The following is a 21,428-nucleotide window of genomic DNA, read 5'->3' as shown; positions in this document are numbered from 1 at the left end:
CCCCATTATTCATAACGGATGGGTGAGTGTAGTGCAACAATCTTTTAAAAGTGCATGGTCATCTTCATATCAATGGAAATCTTCCCGAAATGCATCAAAATGGAACATTTTCCGAACATTTTTTTTTAGACTCTCTTTTGTTGGACAATCTGTAATCTAATTTTCTCTCTGTATTCTCCAATTAGTGTCTCAGATGGGTGTCGCGCAGGGACACAACATGTGTCCAGACCCAGGGATCCCTGATCGAGGAAAAAGAAAAGGCACCGACTTTAGGTAAAACATTAAGCTGAGAATGTTTTCAGGACCAATTAATTCAATGACAATTGTCACAATGGGCAGATAGATTATTCATTTTGTTACAAAAGATGGTAATCAGGTTTGTAAGAATTGCTTTCCTTTAAAACAAGTGATGACCTTATTAAGCTAAAATAACTAACTGGTGACTTTTTTTCTGGTCTCATTATAGATATTTTTCTGATGTTTTAATGGAACTTTAGTCGTATTTCTTTAAATATGTCTCTTTAACAAAAGGTTTTGAGTTTTCTAATTTAATGATTGAGGTCCTAGTTGGTAGTGCTCTGTGAAAGTTTGTTAGAATTTTTGTTCTTCACTTGCATCTTCGGTTGATTTATCTTGAGTTTAATTAGTTCCGTTTCCAGTTTCTCTGGGAAGTAGAGAAGAAAACTTAGCTGCTGCAATAATTGGACAACGTTCATTGGTCAATGACATCGGAATGACCAATATTTTAAGGCAAATTATTATTATATTAGCTAATTAATTCCCAAAACTTAACTTTGTTCACAGTTGAGATTGAATCAACAGTGAGCTGGGAGTAAACTCAGTGACTGGGTCTTGAAATGGGTCTTCTCGAGGATACAGCACATTACCCAATGGAATGCCCCATAAAGCCGCTGCACGCAGACCAGATTCAGAGAAAGCTACACTAAAACCAATACCCCACCGTTAGAGCCGCTGCACACTAATAGGCTGCTTCCGTGGCATGGTCATAGTACCACGGGATGGGACTATGGACTTTCCCCAGCCAGCCTTTGTCTCCATCAGTGGTCAACTGTAACACAGACAAATGGGGAACATCTGCCTCCCACAATGCACTTTTGTAAATCACACCCTGGGAAAAATATTAACGTCTTAAGCTCTCTTAAGCACTCACTGCTGAAATGTGATTTTCCACAGGCGTGTTTGTGATGCCGATGTGTTTCCCCTGTGTGTAATCTGAATGCAGGCGAGGAGCCACGGTGCATTTCTCCTGCGACGAGGGTTATGAACTGCAGGGCTCCAAGAGCATCAGCTGCCTCAGAGTGACAGACAGCTACGTAGGCTGGAGTGACGATCGGCCCATATGCAGAGGTGAGGGTCGACGTGTGGGCTGTCCATCTGTGCAGTGTGTGTAATGGTGATTACATAATGATGAAATAACTCACAAATATATTTCCATAGTTTTTGTGTTTGCTGTGCATATTAATGATTCTATTGTGACTGCCCTGAGTTTGACCTCTGTTAAGTCAAGCTGGTATAGTGCTGCCCTTCAGTCATATCTCCCTCACATCTTACCGTTTTGGGACAGCGAGGAATAGTGGTCATACTCCCTGTGTGGTGTTCCCATTGCAGTTTTCAGCCTCAGTCAACCGAATTAATCTGAGTTAATTTGATTTTTGACTTTTTCAGTGTTGAATAATTGGTTAAATTGATTGTTATCTGACCTGTAAAGCATATTCGTTGAAGCGGGACTTAAATTGTCAGGTGTTACGTTTCACTTTATCCATCCAAATGCAGGTAATAATCAGTGTATTATTACTCCAAATTAATCTTGAAATTACAAAATGCTTAATCATAAGTCTATATGTATAAAGTAATGACTCCGACACTTCTCAGCCTTCTCGGCTCCTAATCGGGCTGTAAACAGCAAGCAACCCTAGTTAGATGTGTTCACCCTAAATCTAACCATCTCACCGATGCCTAAACCTAACCAATTCGACTAACTAAGGCAAAGAGCACCAGCCAATCAGAAGCAAGCCTTTGCTATAGCAGGATTTGCCCATTAGAGCCCTTAAACACCTTAATCTCTGATGATGAAAAGGTCTACTCTAATCACCTGCAGTATCCTCTTTGGGTTCACATACAGGACATTGATGTTACTCTTCTTCACTCAATGTATCAATCCTGCTTCCCACAACTTGCTCTATTAATTTCTTTTGTCTCTCATTTTTTCTCGTTCTACTATCCTCATTTAACTTTCGGTACTGGGCCTTTGTTCTGCTTCAAAGAAGGTGTTCAAAATGACTCAGGAATAATAGAAGCTAACTAAATTAGCATTAGTCATCATTACATTTGACATTATCATCATGAGGGAAGTAAAAAGATATATAATCTCTGGCTGCAGATGCATTGACCTGACATTAAATTGACTGTTCTCTGTGTGTTCATGTTGCTGATACACTTTAAAGCCTATCACTGATCACATATGGTGTGGGATTATCTAGCACAATGGTAAAAAAAAAGAAAATGGGATTGGATATGAAAGTTCCAGCGGACATCCTCTGTGCCTCATTGTTTTCATTAAGGTCACCCTAACTGTCAGCACAGCTCAGGTTAATTACTTTATTGTCCCTTAAAGGCTGCCAACGTTCTTTTAACATTTTAACAAGCGTGTTAGTGGGAAGGGCTGGAGTATGGAGACACTGAGTGGGACTTAAATAGCCGTACGACTCATGAATTTGTGGTAGGTGGTTCTTTCAAATAGTTTCACGTTATCCCAAAACACACACTCACTCGTTTCCCTTTAAGTTCTCACTTGAATTTCCGCTTTAAATTGAAGCGGTAGGTGTTTTAACAGTTCTGCCTTGTAGACACCCTCAGGCCCCAAAAAGCCATATTGTCTTTTAAAGCTTGGTTTGCTTACTGTGCAACTTTTTTAAAACCAGAATATAACTTTAAACCCACTTGTGTCGTCTTTGGTAGATGTATTTTTCCTTTCATGAAGTCCCCACACACATCTCCTACACTATATTATGGGCAGGGCCCGACTATTATATATTAGGGCTGTCAACATTAATGCATTAATCTATGCAATTAATGTGGCCTAGATTAATGCAACAAAATATTTTAACGTAGTTAACATTCGTTTTGAAGTAAACCGGAAGTTGACCGCGGAAACGACACGGCCGCTAGCTGCAGTCAGTTACATCGAGATGGAGATAGCTTTTTGCATTGTACGTAAAACAAACAGTGGTGCGACATATAGCAGAGAACTGTGCAGAGGAATCCCTCCAGGTGTCAAACAGAAGGGGGGTGAGTGAGAAACGGACCACTTAAAGCACGGCCATGTTATGCTAGCTGCTATGCTACTTCCATCTCGACGTCTAATGTTACCGTGCGCGGCCCACGGTCTGCAAAGAACCACCACTGTGTCCCTAAAAGACGTGGTTTGAAAACGTCCTGGCTAAATGTGGGGAGATTATTGGCACTTTAAACACAGCCGTTTTTTTTTATTATGGAGAGTTGAGAGCAAAGTGCACGAGGACCGCAGGAAAGGTCGCTAGTTCATCCGGTGGAATTCTGCCTCCCAGATGATCAGAGGTGTGTAGTTTTGTGTTTAAAATAACATTAACAATGAAACAACAGTGTCTAAAATATACACTTTCTAAAGTGATTACTCATTACTTTTAAGATTTACTCTTTCGAAGAAAAACAAACATTCATTATAAACAACATTGCAACAACAACAACATTTATTAATCGCCATTAATCGAGATTAATGAATTTCAAAATGTGCAATTTTTTTTTTTTTTTCTATTGACAGCCCTATTATATATTAATGTAGTTCCCTCCTTTATTTGAAACTTTGAAACCCCTTGAAAACTAGTTAACGTTTTTAGGCCAGTTATCACGATTTGTGGTAATTTCTCTTAGAGGTCTGGGGTTTTTCCAATTTTTTAAGTTGAACCCCTCTTTCAATCGTCTGATCCTATTGGATCCGAGTAGCATGACGTGATAAAGAGCGCCACCTCCCTGGGCCATGCAGAAGTCAGAACGTATTGAGCGTAAAATGATGCGTAGAGTGATGGATGATGCTCGTCTCTGAAATTTCCCCCCGGAACCCTCTAACTTGGCCCAAAAAACAGGGTGAATCTTTCCAGACAAGCACAAGATGGCAGCTGGATACATTTCAGTCTAAAAACACCTCATTAAATTAATATTTCCATTTAGCAGTTAGGATTAATATGATTCAGGTGCTTGGCGTTTGGTTCCAAATTAATTAATTAATATTTCAATAATCACCATGGAACGCTCTTGCTGTTTCGTGTCCCTTTGTTTCTGTTAACTCCACGCTTCGCCCGATGAATAATATATATGCTGCACTAATTTGCATTGGATTGTTTTCTAACTCTTTCAATACTTCTGCAGTTGTTTGGATATGGGTTTGTTGTAGCCAAGACTCCACCGTTTCTGAGGGTGTGCGGTATTGCTATATTTGTTTGTGATGAGTGTTTTTCATGAGATCCTATACGGCAGAATTATCGAGTTTCAACAGGGTTAGCCCCCTTTAATGCCGGCTCTGGGGAACAACGGCAGATGATCATGACTTTTACTCTTAAAATAACTCACCGAGATAATATTAACTCTCCAGTGTGGCCTGAATGGTGTGATTTATGGGTTTGATTGAGTCTTTCATTGTGCTACTGAACATGGTGACACACCAAATTGGCAAGTCAAGTGTTTAAAGGATGCACAGCAGTTAATGATGGTTTAAGAAGGACATGCTATCATTACCACGCCGAGCAGTTTCAACTCCTGGATTTCAAAATAAAATCCATGAGTCAGTTTGACGGATGCTCCATCTTTATAAATAAAAATGTGTGCGTTTAAACCGTCAATGACGAAACGTTTGCCAATTTCTATGTCTTCCCTTGTAGCACCAATGTGCGGAGGCCAGTTGAAAGGACCCAGTGGTGTCATCACCTCTCCAAACTACCCGGTCCAGTATGACAACAATGCCAACTGCACTTGGCTGATCACAGCCACGGACACATCTAAGGTAAAAAGCATTGAATGTGGGGATTATCCAACTGTGCGGTGCTAATGTAGCTTTGTCACTGTAATTGCCTAATTCCAGCAGTGTGTTAAGTGGTAGGTTTAGCTGCCAGCACACTGAAAAACATTTAACTGCTAGAATCTCTTCTCTGACACGCAAGACTCTTTTTCTAATTGCCACAGGACATGGTTGGAGTTTGTTGAGCATACCGTGTGACTTAAGATCCCTCTTTCAAAATGTGCGACATCAGGAAGAGGAAATAAGTGGGAGTAAATAGTGCAACTGATCAAACAGAAGACAAAATGAGTTGTTAGGATCACCTGTGGTGAGGAAGATGAGAAAACAGCAAAAATGAAAGGAAGGGAGGGATGGATTTGTGATCATGAAAGTGTCGTAGTCACTCTGTTCAGGCTATTGACTTTGGAGTTGTGTTCAAGGCTACCCAGCCGCGCTCCTGCCAAATATCCTTCTCTGAACTCCGTCAAAATGGTTGTACAAATGTGCTCTCTTATTGCTCTTTGCAGAGTTAAGGAGAGGCTGTGAGGTGAGAGTCAAGGCTAGTCAGATACATAGAATCTACACCTACCCAACCCCACCCTTTGCTTGCATGCATACACACACACACATATATGGACACCATTGTGTTTGCCAAGCCGGCAGGCAGCTTGCTGAAACAGACAAAAGTACTTTGGGCTGTCTCTCGCTCTGTTGTATGGTGCAGATGATGATGGAGCGAGGCAGTTCTCTCTGTTTAGAAATGTAATGGGCTCATATTCCTGCCCGACCGCAGAGGCCCAGCCAGAGGAGACGCTAGGTCAGGCAGGAGACCAAGGCGAAAAATGCCGAGGGAGGCGGGTAGGACGTGACCATGCTGCTCTTCATAACCTAAATGTAGCCTGGTGCTATTATGAATAATGGGGGTCCTTGTCTTGATGTCGCTTCATCGGTATGTCCTGAAGGGACCCAATGAAGCAGCTTTTTTGTAGGCAATCATTCACGTGTTTATCCGTCAGTGTCGGGGACACTGGGGTGTCTTTTCAACAAAAATGGCAGACGTGACGTCAGAGACGGCAAACATATATATAGTTTGATATATTAGATATTTCTTTTTATATATATATTTCGTCTTTGTTTATTTCACCCCAACTTCCTGCGTCACCTGTTGGCTTGCAGATGGAGGATGAGTTGGTGCTGTGTAACTCTTTTTATCCAGTGATCTGACCTATTTTGCCTACACACCATCCATCTCTTTTCTCCCCCATGGCAATTTTCATTAGGCAGCGGGTTTAACATAAGACGGAATGCAATTTGCATTTATATAAGCTTTTTCATTAGGCCCGACGGTCTGAGCCCTCTGAAAACATTACGAATTTGGCAGAAATCATTGGCAGCCAATTTATAATAGGAAATAAAGACAGTCCTTGTTTTACTTTTTGTTTATTTATATTTTGGTCACACATTATGTTTTGTTTTGTCCATGCACTATTGTGATCAAACCATATTTGTCAGTCTGTTTTTATTAGAGGCCCTTTGCTTCCTTGAGCTATGGCACGTTTATTGATTATTTTACCTTGTTCAGCCTTCACTCCCACACGCTCACCTGCAGCATAGAAATGAGGCGAAAATGAAAAGGTCTGATCTTTTTTCCACCAAAACCCAATTCATAAATATTTGAGAACTTATGTGTCACCTTTTATGATTATAAACTCACCTTGCGGGTAACTTCAAATTCCCTGTCACATCTCCTGATGTGCTTAAAGTCATTGGGAGTCTGGTTGAATGGGCCACAAAGGCATCTGCAACCTGCTGATTTGATGAGCGAGCCAGCCAGTAGGGGGTCATGCAGACCGTCTGGCAGGCAATCAGATTTTTGATTGGTGGGTAGGGTATCATAATCACTAGAGGGGGAAGTCCGATGGGGCTAAATGTACACAGCCGCATGTCAGAACCGTGAAGGTGAACGTAGGCGTGTGTGGATTTACGGTAAAGTGAACACATTGATAACGTGCGTTGATGTAATTGTGTCCGGAAAAAAATATCCAAAAGAGACTGACAGATGGACGGTCACAGATGTGCAGAGGTCTCTCCTCTCCACCTGGTGTCAGGGGCATTCAGGCATCTGTCGCTTACAGTTGTGTTGGCAATGTACCTGCTGTTGTCTAGGTGATCAAGCTGACATTTGAGGATTTTGACCTGGAGCGAGGCTACGACACCCTTACAGTGGGGGACGGCGAGGTGGTGGGAGACCAGAAGACCATCTTCCACGTGTGAGTGACTCGATTCCTATCTTTTTCCCTTTAATCACTCTGCTGTTCTCCAACTTCGACTTGCTTTTAGTCTTTAGTTTTCACTTTTCTCTTCTACTTATGCGCACACTTGTTTATTCTCCTCTTCTGATTCCTTGCAGCGGGGCAGCATCCCTCTCTTTCCCCTTTACCCTCCAGCCCTTTTCTCACAGTTGTGCTATTTTCCTTTTATTTCATCACCACAGGTGGGGATGCAGCAGTGCATGAAAAGTAGCTGCCGCGCCACCTTGTCAATCATCACTCGTTTTGATGTTAAAAACAAAGATCACAGCGTTGTGCATCAGCTTTGCAAACTGCATATTGATTCCCCTAATGGAGGTTGCCATAGCAGATGCTCCATAACAATCCACAGGGTGTTGTTATTAATTGCGCCGCAATTTACCACCTTAATAAAAGATTTTCTAGATCAATTTTATATGAGATGACCTCACGGGGGTGAAAACTGAATGGAGGTGGGAAATAAATGAGGGATATGTGTGGAGGAGGGGTTTGTTGTTAAGGGGAGATTACTGATATTCTTGCACCTACTCGCACAACACAGAAAAAAGCCTAATCTCTTCTTTGACTTTGCCCTTTGCCGTTTTCTCATTGAGATCAGATGCACTCTTGCACACAAACTAACTGTAACAATTTAGAAGTAAATACTAGATAATATACTGCAGCTATCTGCTCAGTTCCATTTCAGACTATATTTGTGATTCAGTGGAGCAGGCCAGTGTGTGTGCTTTGAGGAGGATTTTTATTTCGTGTGTTTTATTTGTAAGATCATTTCACCGTTTTGCACCGCATGCATGTGGTGGTTAATAACAGATGAGACACATCCGATCGAATCCCCTCATTTCACTTGAAAGACACTTGTGTCCTGACACTTTAATAATGGAACATACCACTTTGGTAAGTCTACCTCGACCTTTTTCCCACAGGGGAAATGATGTCCGTGTATCTGAGGAAAATAATTTACATGAGCAGATAGACTTCCCAAACAGCCCAACAAAAGGATATTTGTTTTAGACATTGATTTCCTTTCAGGACGTTATTACACACTGACCTTGTTAGGTTAGATGTTCCATAACATTATCTATACCTGCATGCTTGCGTTGCATGCCAATTCATAACTTTTTATCAGTCCATCAGGCTGCAATTCATCTAAGGAATGAGCTTTAGTTTTAGGAATGAAAACAATTAAATAATAGGGGGAGGCAAGGGGGAATCACAATAATCGGATACACTATGGTGCTTCTATGGATTTACTTCATTTTGCATCTTTCTCGCAACCTATTCATAGACAAATAGAAAAGAAAGTCGCCACCAATTACAATAAGGCTGTAAGAAAGGACCAAACACAGACCCAACGTATCGAGACACTGCCTTACCACCTACACCATCCTTTGTGTGCCATCACTAAAATTAAATCCCCTAATCACTTACTCCTCAGCCATACACCTCCTAATTAGAGTTGGGGGAATTACTATTCAAACAGGATTAAATTACTTCCGTGGCATTGACTGATCTTGCCTTCATTTTCCACTTTCCTGTCCTCGACTGTTTTGAACTGAAAGGCTCGGCTGGAAAAAAGGCGTCTCGGAGTAGAATTGCCTGCAACCATTATGGAGCACTTTTCTTTGATGATTAAAGTCAGATAGTTTAATATGTAACTTCAGGTGTTGTTGTCTTACTGCTTGCATGGAAGTTTTAATGATGCAGTAGAAACAAAGCCTTTAGCGACTGCTGTAAGTGCAGACACTGCTCACAATGCTTTAACCAGACAACTGACTCCCCTTGGAGTCATACTATGTGAAGCTTCCTGACACAAAATGTTCACAACACATTTAGAAGAACCTCTCCTCTTGTCTCTTCCTTTTTTTTCAGCCTGTCTGGAACCACCACTCCAGACCTTGTGGTTAGCACCAGCAACCTGATGTGGCTTAACTTTAAAACAGACGACACCAGTGGCTCTCTGGGATTCAAGGTGTCCTATGAAGGTAAGGGTGCTTCAGACGTTTTGGATCCTCCATCCGTATCATCTAACACTTTTGCAGGGAAGCTTGACATAAAGTAATAAGCATGTCACCCGCTGCAACTCTGGTTCACAGCTCGACTAGTACTAGTATGTGGAACTCATGCATTGAGATTATTTATGTAATCATCCGTGCCTCTCGGAAGCACAGCCAGTTTTCTCCCTTTGCCCACAGATGCTTATTTTATTATCAGTCAAAAATAACAAAGAAAGCGAAGCAGCATGCTAAGTGTAATTAAAACAATGAGATCAACTTAATGAGGGGGAAGAAACGCTTTGAACCACTTCACCTCCCAGATTAGAGCACCCCAAATATAATTTGCATCCTCAATTACTTGTATTCTAAGCCTCATCATCGAGTGTAATTGGGAACGCAGTCATTCCAGTACACACACGCCCACCTTCCTCTTCAACTTGACTGTGGATTGCCCCCACTCTGCAGTGGCCTCCACCTCTCCACTGAAATCTGAAAGTTTTTAACGATATAATTTTAGGAGCTCGATCGGAGAGTATTTGTTGGAAAAATTGGAAGTTTTTGTTGCGTAACTGGTGGCAAAATGCTTGAGTAGGGTTAATATCCATCTATGAGACTAAATGCATGTTGACATTTTCCAAATTGTTAAAATAGGCCGCTTGACTAGCCTGTGAGGCCTTGATTTGTTATTGGAAACGTTGGTCCGTAAAGCCACATTGAGATATCGCATTCGATATTGTGTTTACCAATAAACTTTCTTATTAAAGTCCTCTTGTCGTTTTTGGCCTTAGGAGACTGCAGTGACTTTGTTGACAGTAATGTGAGTCTGAGACCCATTACAATGCTCGGATTACTCCAGAATGTCAAACAGACAGGAAAAACAAATATACCATTACATCTCTTTGCTTATTCATGATAATCAGATGCAGTTGCATTGACTCCTGTCTGCACTTATACTCGACACACCCACACACATACAGTATACCAACAGACAGTCATTTCCCCTCAAGTTCTAATTGTAAGGCACCTTGAGGCAGAGTGCCCATACTTTGAGGGTTTGTGTGCCCGAATGCACTTGTACATAAATATATGTATTTGTGTATGCGCGTATGCATTGTTGAGTTTTTCCTGTAGCTGCAGTTATCTGCAGTTGCTGTTGTACATTCACCTATATATTGCAATTTTATATTCTAAGCCCAACTCAAAACTCTGTTTCAGCACCCTTTTAAAGGTGACTTCCACGTGAGATCAATGAGTTGTCTTGTGAATGAGGCCGCCTTAGGACAGCCATACATCCGAACCGCAGTGAGCTCTAAATATGTGTTCTAAATGATGATCATCATTAGGGCCGAGTATGGATTTATACCCGGCACCGCCCCTGGTGCGATTTAAAATCGTATTAGGCTCTGCCATCATTTCCTGGATGGATGAGCTTACCCACTCTCTGTTTCCCCCATCCGGATGCCTCGATAGGAGGCCTCAGCATTCCCATCTGCAACCCACGGAAAAGTAGAAAGAAGAATGAGTGGAAGAAAGGCGGATGCATAAATCTCCCAATAATGAAAACGGCGTGTGTGTTTTTAAGAAACAAGGATTCACAGGGGTGCGCGGGTGTGTTTGTGCATGCACCTTTTAAGTGCTCCCACGCAACGTTTATCAGTATGGGCGAAGATATATTTGCAGGGGGAGAGAGAGGCCAACGTGAGAGAGAGAGAGAGGTATGCAACATACGTTATTCATGTTTCCAGAGAATAGAGAGAAGTAAGGACACCTGGGTGAAAAAAATAAATGACCCCTAATGGGAATTCCTGTTAAGGGAAGTGTTTTGATGTCATAAATTGTAAATACCAGTCTGCCTCATTATCCCAAAGTCAATTCTTTACTGGATCAATCATTGCTAATATTCATTCAAGGGGCCACACAGGACTGTCTGTGTTGATACATGTCAATAACACCAGGAACATACAAAGTAATGACTCTTGAGCTTGAGATAATCAACAGATGTTACTGTGTATTTAACGAATAGTTTGTTTTTCCACACAAACCCTCGCTGGGCACCAACACTTTCACATAAGTCAGCTGAGCCAAGACGAATTCCATGTAGTCAACTTCTTTTGACTCTTGGAAAGAAGAAAAAAAAAGATTAAAAATTGGCATAATGTCACTCTAATAAAAGCTGGTAATAATTTAGAGTGCATCCTATTCTGCATGTGATGTTCGTTTTTTTTGTTTTCCACAACATCCAGAAAGTTGGCTGCAGAAGAGCATCGTAAAGAACGATGAAGGAAGTCATCCTTTCTCCGCACTGTAGACTAAATGACTATTCATCCAGGCTTCTATAGTCAGCAAAAACATTTTAATGGGAAAGTCAATTAATGATGTTTTTTTTTTTTTTTAATTGACCACCCAGGGACCTTTATACAAAATTTAGTACTAATAAGCCCACATTTTTCTGAAACAGGAAAAAAATGAGAAACACCTCATGAGTTTTTGGTTTAGTGTGAGTTCCTGCATCTTTATATCGCCTATGTGGGGTTATCTTGTACCATGATGGTCCATGATGTTGAATTAATAAAACACTAAAGCATTGTTTTCATTTCATATCATAAGGGTTAGAGAGAGCAATGGTTAACGAGGCGGCTTGTGTTCATTTAATTGGAGCGTTTAAATGTATCTCTATTATGATTTAAAGAAGAAGGTCTTTTCTCGTCCAATAAACATGCTGAACATTATGTCCACTTTTACCTCGACAGAAATTGACCAGGGCAGTTGCGGAGACCCCGGAATCCCAGCTTATGGCAAAAGGGAGGGCACAAGTTTTCGTCACGGGGAGCGACTCTACTTTGAGTGTCTGCCCGCCTTCGAGCTGGTGGGGAAGAAGAACATCACCTGTCAGAAGAACAACCAGTGGTCGGCCAAGAAACCCAGTTGTGTCTGTAAGTTCTTGGTCACCTCATGTTATTCGAATTCCACGCGCACCGTGTACGGACACGTGCGTGAGTGCATCGCTAATCAAGAGGGGCATGAATATGAATGTGTGTGTGGATGGCTGCAGTAATGAGCGGTCAGATTATCGCAGCGGTTTGCCTGGCACAGACGTGGATTTTTGAAAGCGTGAGAGGGATTATTATCCAATGAAAGAGTTGGAGAGCGAGGGCAAAAGGAAAAAGAGAGCTGACCATGCAGATAATGGCCACGGTTTGTATTATTGATAAGATAAGTGGGTGGACAAAAAGCTGCAGTATCTAGATAAACATCACTGAGGATAATGACTCGCTAGCACGATGTTTTGGCCAACAATACAGCTTAACATTGTTGTGTATTTATTAAACTACCTCCCGCATGGAGACACAATGCAGGGTTCATAATGTAGCAAATAATGCTCCAAGAAAGAGCTAAATTAGATTATAAGATATTTACTGTATCAAAGCATCCCATCATCTCTTTCGTATTTGGAGTGAGGATGATTCTATTGGTTATCACCATCGTTCCTGCTTGGTAAGCATTTAATTAGGATTCATTTAATTAATTATGCGGATTTTGATTGTTTTTTTATTCCCATGACTGGGATATGTATATTTATATCAGTTCATATTTTAGTATCCCTCTATTTGGCATTTGTGAAATAAAACAAGATTCAAGTCATCTTACAAATGTTTCTGTTATCTTTTACTAACACTTAACACTAAACTAAATTGAATTGACTTAGTGTTCATGATGGGCTTTCATTAGGGTTTATTGAATTGAAATGTAATTATGGGACCTTGAAAAGCAAACCAACGTCATTTTTCTAAATTCACTGTTAATTGAAAGGTCCTTAGACAATCGTGGCCTGTTGCATCGTTGATGCTCTCCTCGTCCTTACTGTATATAGTTGCTCAGTCTTGACAGACTTCTATCAACAAGGCAGGCATTGTGAGCAGGCTGTTTAAGGAAGGCTAAATTTGCGCTTTTGCCTTCTCAGAACATTTATTGGACATACTGTGATCAAGGGACGCGAGATGAGAGCATCTTTTATTTACATCGCTAACATTTTTCCTTTAAGACGCCACATTGATTTCAATTTTGTTCAGCTCACGCTTCCACTATCCACGTTTTATTCCACAAGATTCAATTAAATAATATTGACAGTTAATAAGAGTCAACAACCTATTCTGAATAATGTCATGTTTTTATTTTTATTTTTTTTAACTATTTCCTTCAATAAAAAGTGTCAAATTGTATTGTCTTTTAGTCAGAAAAAAGAAATAGAATCCTCCCTCATGATTTTCTGCTTCCCGAATGATATGCTCGGTTGTATTTACTTAGTTATTTGTATGCCTTCTATAGTTTCCTGTTTCTTCAACTTTACTACTCCATCCGGGGTGCTGCTGTCCCCCAACTACCCTCAGGAGTACGGCAACAATATGCACTGCGTGTGGTTGATCATCACCAATCCCGAGAGCCGCATCAATCTGGCCTTCAATGACCTCAGCATGGAGAAACAGTTTGACTTCCTCTCAATCAAAGATGGTGGAAAGGTAGTGATGAATCAGAGGCTCATGTTAATTTGAATGGCTCTTTTTGCATAAAGTATTCCCCCCGTTGATCAGACATTGTGCATGTCAATAGGGTCCGGAGTGTATAAATATGTGTACGGGCTGAACGCGCCTTCCAGCACCATAACTGATTATTTTTTTAAGCCGATTATACCTAAAATTAACTTGTTCTATTTCCGTCAGGCCGAGTCTCCTATCCTGGGTACCTATTCCGGTGCCGCCTTACCCCCTCCTATAACAACTAGTGCCCATGTGGCCCGGCTGGAGTTTCTGACCGACCACACGTATACAGACAGAGGCTTCAACATCACATTTACAAGTAAGTATAGAGTTAAAATCAAATCTCTGAATGGAAATCGTTAAACCGGAGAGTCACAAAGTCCTGCACTGACCGGGTATTTTGTATTTTAGATTGTTTCTGTGTGTGTACTCTCCAGGATGTTTGTCTCTATGTGTATGTGCGTGCGTGTGTGTGTGTAACTGCATGCATCATCTTTGTATCCCTCGGACTGCACAAACCCCTTAGCAACACATTCTTTTTCTACAAACAAAAAAGCACATAGAGAAATGACGTAAACCCAGTCCTTAATGTCTAAATAGAGACTAGACACCTAAATAAAGCCCAAACAAAGACGCAGGATCTTTACCTGACAGATGCATTGCGGCAGTGCTCATTATATTCTATTCTGGGTAGTTGCTGATGTGAGGAAATTCCAGATGGGTTTTGCACTCTGACGCAGTAACCGTTAACTGCATGCTGGTAAACCCATTTCGAGGATACACTGTACCGTGGGGGTTGAGCAGTGCTGTTGCATTCACTGCAAATGCATCACATCGTAAAGAAACCAATATTTGCATTTTTTACATATCCCAAATTAGATATCCCCTTCCATGGTATCCAACTCTAACCCTACAAAACAACAAAGATTCATAGTAATCTTTAAGGTGCCTTTTGGGGGGGTTCTCAATATTTTTGGCACTACATTTAGTGGCAGTAACTCACTTTAATATAGGCAATAAATTGTTATTTTACTTTACAGTTTGATCATTTTGTATGGTCTTCTTTATTCTTTTCACCTTGAGTTTACCGCATCATTATAGTTATCCATCTACATGAGGGAAGCATTCATTTAGTGATTGTAATATTTTTTCCCCCAATTTTAGGTCACTTTGTTTGCAATCTTGCAACCACTGTCTGGTGTCTGTGTTAGCAAAGCAGTAAAAGTGTGGAGGTTGATAAAGAATGACACACTTTTCTGTTTGTACGGGGCCTACGTACAATGCCACGTTGAATAAATATTAGCAATGATTTTCAAACTGAATGGGTCATTTGTTTGATCATTCCATTCATTACCCTGTGGAAGCTAGCATGTCAAATTACAATACACTCTGAGGACTAATCCGGCATTCTGTTTCTAGTTTCTAAATATTGGTGCTCTAGCTAAAATATCGCACGTCAGCCTACCCAGAATGCTCGTGGGGCCTGCTCTCGCTCATTTGCAGACATGTCATCAAGCCAGCCCAGGTGTCTTTGTAAAGCGGCAATGTGAACAACACATGGCAACTGATGCATTAATTAGCAAGTTAGATGAATAAATAAATTACCAATGCAGCGTGGTGAATGAATGTCAAGACCGGCTAATTAAAGATGAAGGTTTGTTGCCGGGAACAGTCTCATCTAACTTCGCCGACGTTTTTTTTTGGGGGGGGGGGGCGGGGGGGGCGGCGAGGGTTGCTTTGCTGAGCGGACACCTTCCATCATTCATGTTAATTAAGCACATGCCAAACTGTATCGAGGGTATTTTTTGGCACCTTAATAAATGAGATGATCGTGATGGATGAGGTGTGGCCGCCACTCTGTCTGGGTCCGATGGATACAGAGCAGGGATTCATCAACACCTTACAGCGAGTCACCTGGCCGCGTGAGCGAGAGAGATTGTGGCGCAGGTGATGCATTTGTTTACGCGTCTTGTTCCGGGGGGGTCACGCCTCCTCTCGCGTGGCTGCGCTTCTCCGCGGCCTTTCTAAACTGGTTCCTGCTCCAGGTTCCGTTGAGTGGCTTGATGGATTCCCGGCGTGTTTACTCCACGTATCATTCCACAGTGTCATCTGGCCTGATGATCTGCATACGGTGTTGTTTTTCACCCTCTGTAATCACTGCAGCATATTGAATCAATGTGACTGGCTAAGTGAAACAAATCCCCCCTCGTTAAATGCTGGCAGTGCAAAATTCTGACATTGGGGTAAAAAAAAAGTTTTGTCCAGAAACTCAGGTAATTATTTCCGAATCTCTGTAGAAATTGGCACCGTTGCATGAAAACTGTAATGTGTGACAAGGATGAATACAGACTGAGCTGTTTTCTTTCCCTCCATAATGACCGTATGTCCTCTCTGTACGTCCGATAGCATTTCGCCACAACGAATGCCCTGACCCGGGCGTGCCAGTCAACGGGAAGCGCTTCGGCGAGAGCCTTCAGCTGGGCAGTTCGATCTCATTCCTGTGCGAGGAGGGCTTCGTTAAGACCCACGGCTCGCAAACCATCTCTTGCATTCTCAAGGATGGCAACGTGGTTTGGGACAATGCAGTTCCCCGCTGTGAGGGTGAGTAAACAACTGTCATCCTCGTAAATAAGAATTGGTTCTCGGTTGATGGTACCTGGTTAAATAAAGGTCAAATAAATCAAATTGCTTTGCTTGATTACAGCCATCTTACCACAGGGTTTCGAGCTTTTCACCTAATCGGTACATTTTAACTACACTTTTGATTTGATTATTATCAGGTTGCATGGGATGGAGCCCATTACAGGGGACGCGCATTTGTCCATTCAAAAAATAAACCCATTATAATTATTGACACCATTTTTTCAGTGTCAGTTGTCAATATTAATAAGATTATATGGATTTATTCCGTGGCGTATTTTCTATCCAATAGCACACGTGGTGCAGTTATATTACAGCAGGCATAGTGAGCGGCGTGGCTCAGGAAAATGCAGATATCGCCAGGTCAAATATACAAAGTTATGTGAAAATATAATTTAGAGGAAGATGTGCCTATCTTTTTATTTGAGGGAATCTGTTCCATGGTTGATCGTCTCATTAGCTCGGTGCGCACTGTGTTACAGGCTATTTACTGTTCCAAAGCATGAAATTGGAATATTCTTTTTTAATGTTAACTGTGGCTAGTCATTTATCATCACTGCATCTCAGGCTTGTAAGGACATTATTTCTTCTGCACGCTCAAATATTGTATTGAATATTGTTGATAAATGGGAGGACAAAAAAATCAATCCAAATTGATGTGCTTTCTTCTTTTGTGATGCATTAATTGAATATAGTTCAGATATGTTGCAAGTATAATTAATTGTCATCATCAACAATGTCTATAATAGCAACCATAACAATGCATTCTGGGATCACTCGGGTCAGACTAACTGATGGTGATTGCTGATGGTGCTACAGCAGCTTTATTCCTTCAAGTATTTGTTGTAGCAGCAGACATCCTCTGCTTGCATGCGGGTTGCTGAACCATCCATTTACCCCTCTCTGACTCAACATCAATAAACTATTTCCAGCTCCCAAGTCCTATGGAGCTGGCAAACTAAGACGAAGCTACGTGTTAACCAGCTCGGGCTCTTGTACACCAGCAGCGCAGCACATTCAGCACAGACATGGTTAGGGCTCCAAGGGGCCTCATCAGGCTCCCTATTGGAGATCCGCAAGGCAGAAACATGTCACTCTCCCCCCGTGTGCCACAGCAGCGTTCCTCTGAGAGCATCTATCATACCCCTGCGTTTGAAGCTTAATGCGTTTTATAGATGTCCTTCAGTATGCTGAGTTGGCTGATTAAATCATTCCACTTGAAAGGGAGCGAGTCGCTGGCGCTGTAACTAAGCCCTCCGCTGTGTGTTCTGGTTAAGGATACGCAGATGTACAGCAAAAAGGGGGGTCGGTGTGCTCGAGTGTGTCTCTTTCTGCTGGCGATCAAAGATATTCTCTTTCCCTCCGTTGGATGGCGGCGCTTTTCTAAGGGGGGTTTGATGACAGATTTGGAGAAAACAGGAGAGGGGAGGGAAAAACACGCAACCACGTGAATATGTAAGGGTTGCCCTTGTGAACACATGCACGCAGACACACACACATACAATACATGGCTGTGTTCCTAGGTGAAATGGTTAACCTTGAAGTGAGCTGTCACCGATATACATTAAATAGACCCTGGTACTAAAATAAATGGAATGAGCCGCGGCTGATGCATGGGATCATCTATGGACACCGTCATACATCAGATGGGAAAGACATGCATAATTCAATCTCTATCGTTTCTTTCTCTCCCTCCGTATTTTATTTCTGTCCATTAGCCCCATGTGGAGGGGATCTGAAGGCTCCCAGTGGGATCATCCTCTCCCCTGGCTGGCCGGAACTCTATAAGGAGGCCCTTAACTGCGAATGGATCATTGAGGCTCCTCCAGGCTACCCCATCAAGATCATCTTTGACAAGTGAGTCAACCGAGATAACTCGGCTGTTTGTTTTTCTTCTCTTTCTCAGAGCCAGCATGGATTTTTCTGGATTTTACCTTTGCATAATTTCCAAGTCAAATAAATTTGCCCAGATTCGCAAGTTTATAAATATATGCATACAACTCCTATTAAAGTGGAGATGTTCTGAGAATGGAACCCGGAGACTTGGGAGATAAGTGTATTTGCCCTGATGTTTCATTGAGAACAGGGGGGGGGGGGGGGGGGGGCAGGCATACAGTCCCTCGTCACTGCTACGATAGCTCACCATGCAAAATGAATACAACATAAATGTTTGTTGCTCTTTAACTTTCATGTAACATCAATAAAATATCACAAGCGCTTCATTTAGATGACATGTTACTGATACTAAGCAATTTATTCAGGGCTTTGAAGATGAAGTGGCTCCGGCAGCAAAGGCAGGAACACACAACAAGGATGCACAGACAAACACACACTTATAGATGCCACACCGACGCTGCACTTACCCCACAGGGACAAAACTCACGCAAATTAGAAATGATTTAAATTCATCCTTCAAATTTAAAAATTCAGATTTAAAGCAAAATGTTGATGCAAAGAAATTATCAAAAGTCAAGAAAATTGATCAAAAATCAAGGATTAAATTATTTTATACAGTCTTCATTGAATGTGATTTTTATGATTTTAACTATGGCCGAACTGATACAGTAACAATGCTCTGTTTTTCGGGAATCACCAGCATTGCCCATATAGCCAATTTTATTTGTATAGAACAAGTCTATTCAAAGTGCTTCACATAAAACCATTAAAAGCATTCAAACATAACGCTAGGAGATTTAAAAACATTGATTAAAACATAAAAGAAAAACCATCACTAAAAAGATTCTGAAAGACAACGTTAAAAAACCAATATATAGAACAGAACCCCCTTGTGGTCGTAAGGCAAAGTTTTGCTATATAGATCTAACAATGAAACTCAGACTAACCAAAGTGTGGAAAATGGGAGTGTAATTATCATCACACTGCAGGCCACGCCTCATCTGCTCTGCCTGTGACGGCACTGAACTCCTTTGATGACACACACATCAGTTCAGAGAGGCCGCGGTCGAGACGGCGAAGTGAGGCAGGTGAAATGACCGTAGCTACGGCGAGTGCGCCCGTTACTGTGAGAGCGGCGGGTCGAGTGAAAAGCCAATACTTCGTCGATACGCCTGTTCAGCAAGCGTAAACATCCCCCGCGTTGGAGGCCGTGTTTACACGAGCGCGGCGCAGCGACACAACTCAAACAGAAGCTGTCTGCGTGGCGACCGGCTGTTTAGCTTAGTTCACCACCCACATTAAGGCTCGTCATGCTGACGATCCTCCTCTACCTGCGGTACAAGCGAGCAGTGACAACAGGAGGAGGAGGAGGAGGCAAGGCCACATAATGAGTGACTGATGTGTGTGCGTGTGTGTGTGTGTGTGTGTGTGCGCCTCATTCCGTCTAATTGTCACTCAGAAACATGATTCATGTAACGGAGATTTGTTTTCAGTGAGATAATTACGACTCCGCTGTTGCTGCTCCAGCTGCAACGTTCAGTTATATGTAAATGTATTAAAAAAATAAATAAAAAGATCCATTCAAAAGCATTTTTTGCTAATATTAAACAAATCAATGGTTGTATTTATTAGGGAACAAACCAATATGGAGTGTCTCGTGACCATGCATTTGTTTCACAATACAAATACTATGTTAATTTTCTTGAAGCACTGAAACCCTTTCTTTAAATTCTCTGTTGCCAGGTTCCGCACGGAGGTCAACTACGACGTCCTTGAGGTGCGGGACGGACGGTTTCCCTCTTCACCTTTGATCGGCAGTTACCAGGGTACCCAGGTTCCCCAGTTCGTCATCAGCACCTCCAGCTTCCTGTACCTCCTCTTCTCGACTGACAAGAGCCACTCCGACATCGGCTTCCGCATACGTTACGAAAGTAAGGCTTTCGAAAATCCCACTACGTTATAATGCAAACCAAATCTTACACCAGCCATCGGCCTCGTACCGTACAGTAAAAGCCTCACAACCTCGGGTTGCAATTTGCAACCTTAGAATTTCACCATGAAGTTATTCTTCAGGCTGAGATTGTTGCTGCAGATATATATCTCCCCCTTGGCACACAATGCCACGCTCAACATGTTATGTATACAGTCACCTGCGTGCCTCCACGCACAGGTCGTCACCCAAGCTGTAAATCCAAACCCCTAAAGCAGTGCTGTCCTCATTTTCTACTTGTGTGGCTGCCACTGCTAACCTTTTCCACTTTCCCTGTGATGAATCGCTGCGAAGCTTCAATAATTCAATACCACTGTTACTTAGGCAGAGACTAAGGGGGGTGGAGCGGAAAAGGGAGCCCGGAACTCCTCATTTGTTTGTTCTCGTTCAAAAAAAGCATGAAGTTAATTATTCATCGGGATTGCTTTCAGAGAGCCAACTGCCTTTTAACATGTCTGACCTCAACTTGGCCTACTGAAAACCGGGTGTGAGCCTAATTACGCTGCGCCCGGGTGGGTTTCCAGTGTCGGCTTTCTTCATCGTCCCTCTTTTTCGTCGCTCCCCTTTCTAGCGTTGCAGCTGCAGTCGGACCACTGCGTGGACCCCGGTATTCCTGTCAACGGGCAGCGACACGGAAACGACTTCTATGTCGGCGCTTTGGTGACATTTAGCTGTGATGCGGGTTACACACTCAGCGACACGGAGCCTTTAGAGTGTGAACCCAATTTTCAGTGGAGCCGCCCCCTGCCTAGCTGCGATGGTACGTTCCAGAATATTGACCTAGAAAGAAATAGTCTGCTGCCAGATTTCCTCCTATTCATAGACGTGATTAAAGCCACAGTCATTGTTGTACGTTTCTCCGGATGAAACAGGGAAAATCTTTTCCAGCACTTTGCTTCATATTGCATCACATTTAAATTCATATATATGTCTGAGTGTTATTATAAAATCCATTTAAGATACCGTTTCTTTCAGAAACTCTTGTTTTAGGCTTTAAAAGTTTCAGGCTTGTTT

The 21,428-nt window shown here is 42.0% G+C and overlaps 1 protein-coding gene across 1 annotated transcript in view; it reads left to right on the top strand.

Annotated features, from left to right (window-relative positions):
- The window catches only part of csmd2 (CUB and Sushi multiple domains 2), a 174,237-nt gene that overhangs the window by 80,547 nt on the left and 72,262 nt on the right, over positions 1 to 21,428 (top strand). The window contains exons 8-19 of the mRNA XM_040188144.2: positions 186 to 273; positions 1,244 to 1,368; positions 4,935 to 5,056; positions 7,217 to 7,320; positions 9,229 to 9,341; positions 12,104 to 12,286; positions 13,680 to 13,870; positions 14,072 to 14,207; positions 16,295 to 16,489; positions 18,247 to 18,385; positions 20,168 to 20,355; positions 20,986 to 21,174. Coding sequence (XP_040044078.1) covers positions 186 to 273; positions 1,244 to 1,368; positions 4,935 to 5,056; positions 7,217 to 7,320; positions 9,229 to 9,341; positions 12,104 to 12,286; positions 13,680 to 13,870; positions 14,072 to 14,207; positions 16,295 to 16,489; positions 18,247 to 18,385; positions 20,168 to 20,355; positions 20,986 to 21,174 — 1,773 coding nt within the window. The remainder of the gene's footprint in view (positions 1 to 185; positions 274 to 1,243; positions 1,369 to 4,934; positions 5,057 to 7,216; positions 7,321 to 9,228; positions 9,342 to 12,103; positions 12,287 to 13,679; positions 13,871 to 14,071; positions 14,208 to 16,294; positions 16,490 to 18,246; positions 18,386 to 20,167; positions 20,356 to 20,985; positions 21,175 to 21,428) is intronic.

This window comes from Gasterosteus aculeatus, chromosome 10 (assembly GCF_964276395.1).
Source record: "Gasterosteus aculeatus chromosome 10, fGasAcu3.hap1.1, whole genome shotgun sequence".
Taxonomy (NCBI): domain Eukaryota; kingdom Metazoa; phylum Chordata; class Actinopteri; order Perciformes; family Gasterosteidae; genus Gasterosteus; species Gasterosteus aculeatus.
The sequence above is the reverse complement of the archived record's forward strand: the minus strand, read 5'-3'. Positions and strand labels throughout refer to the sequence as shown.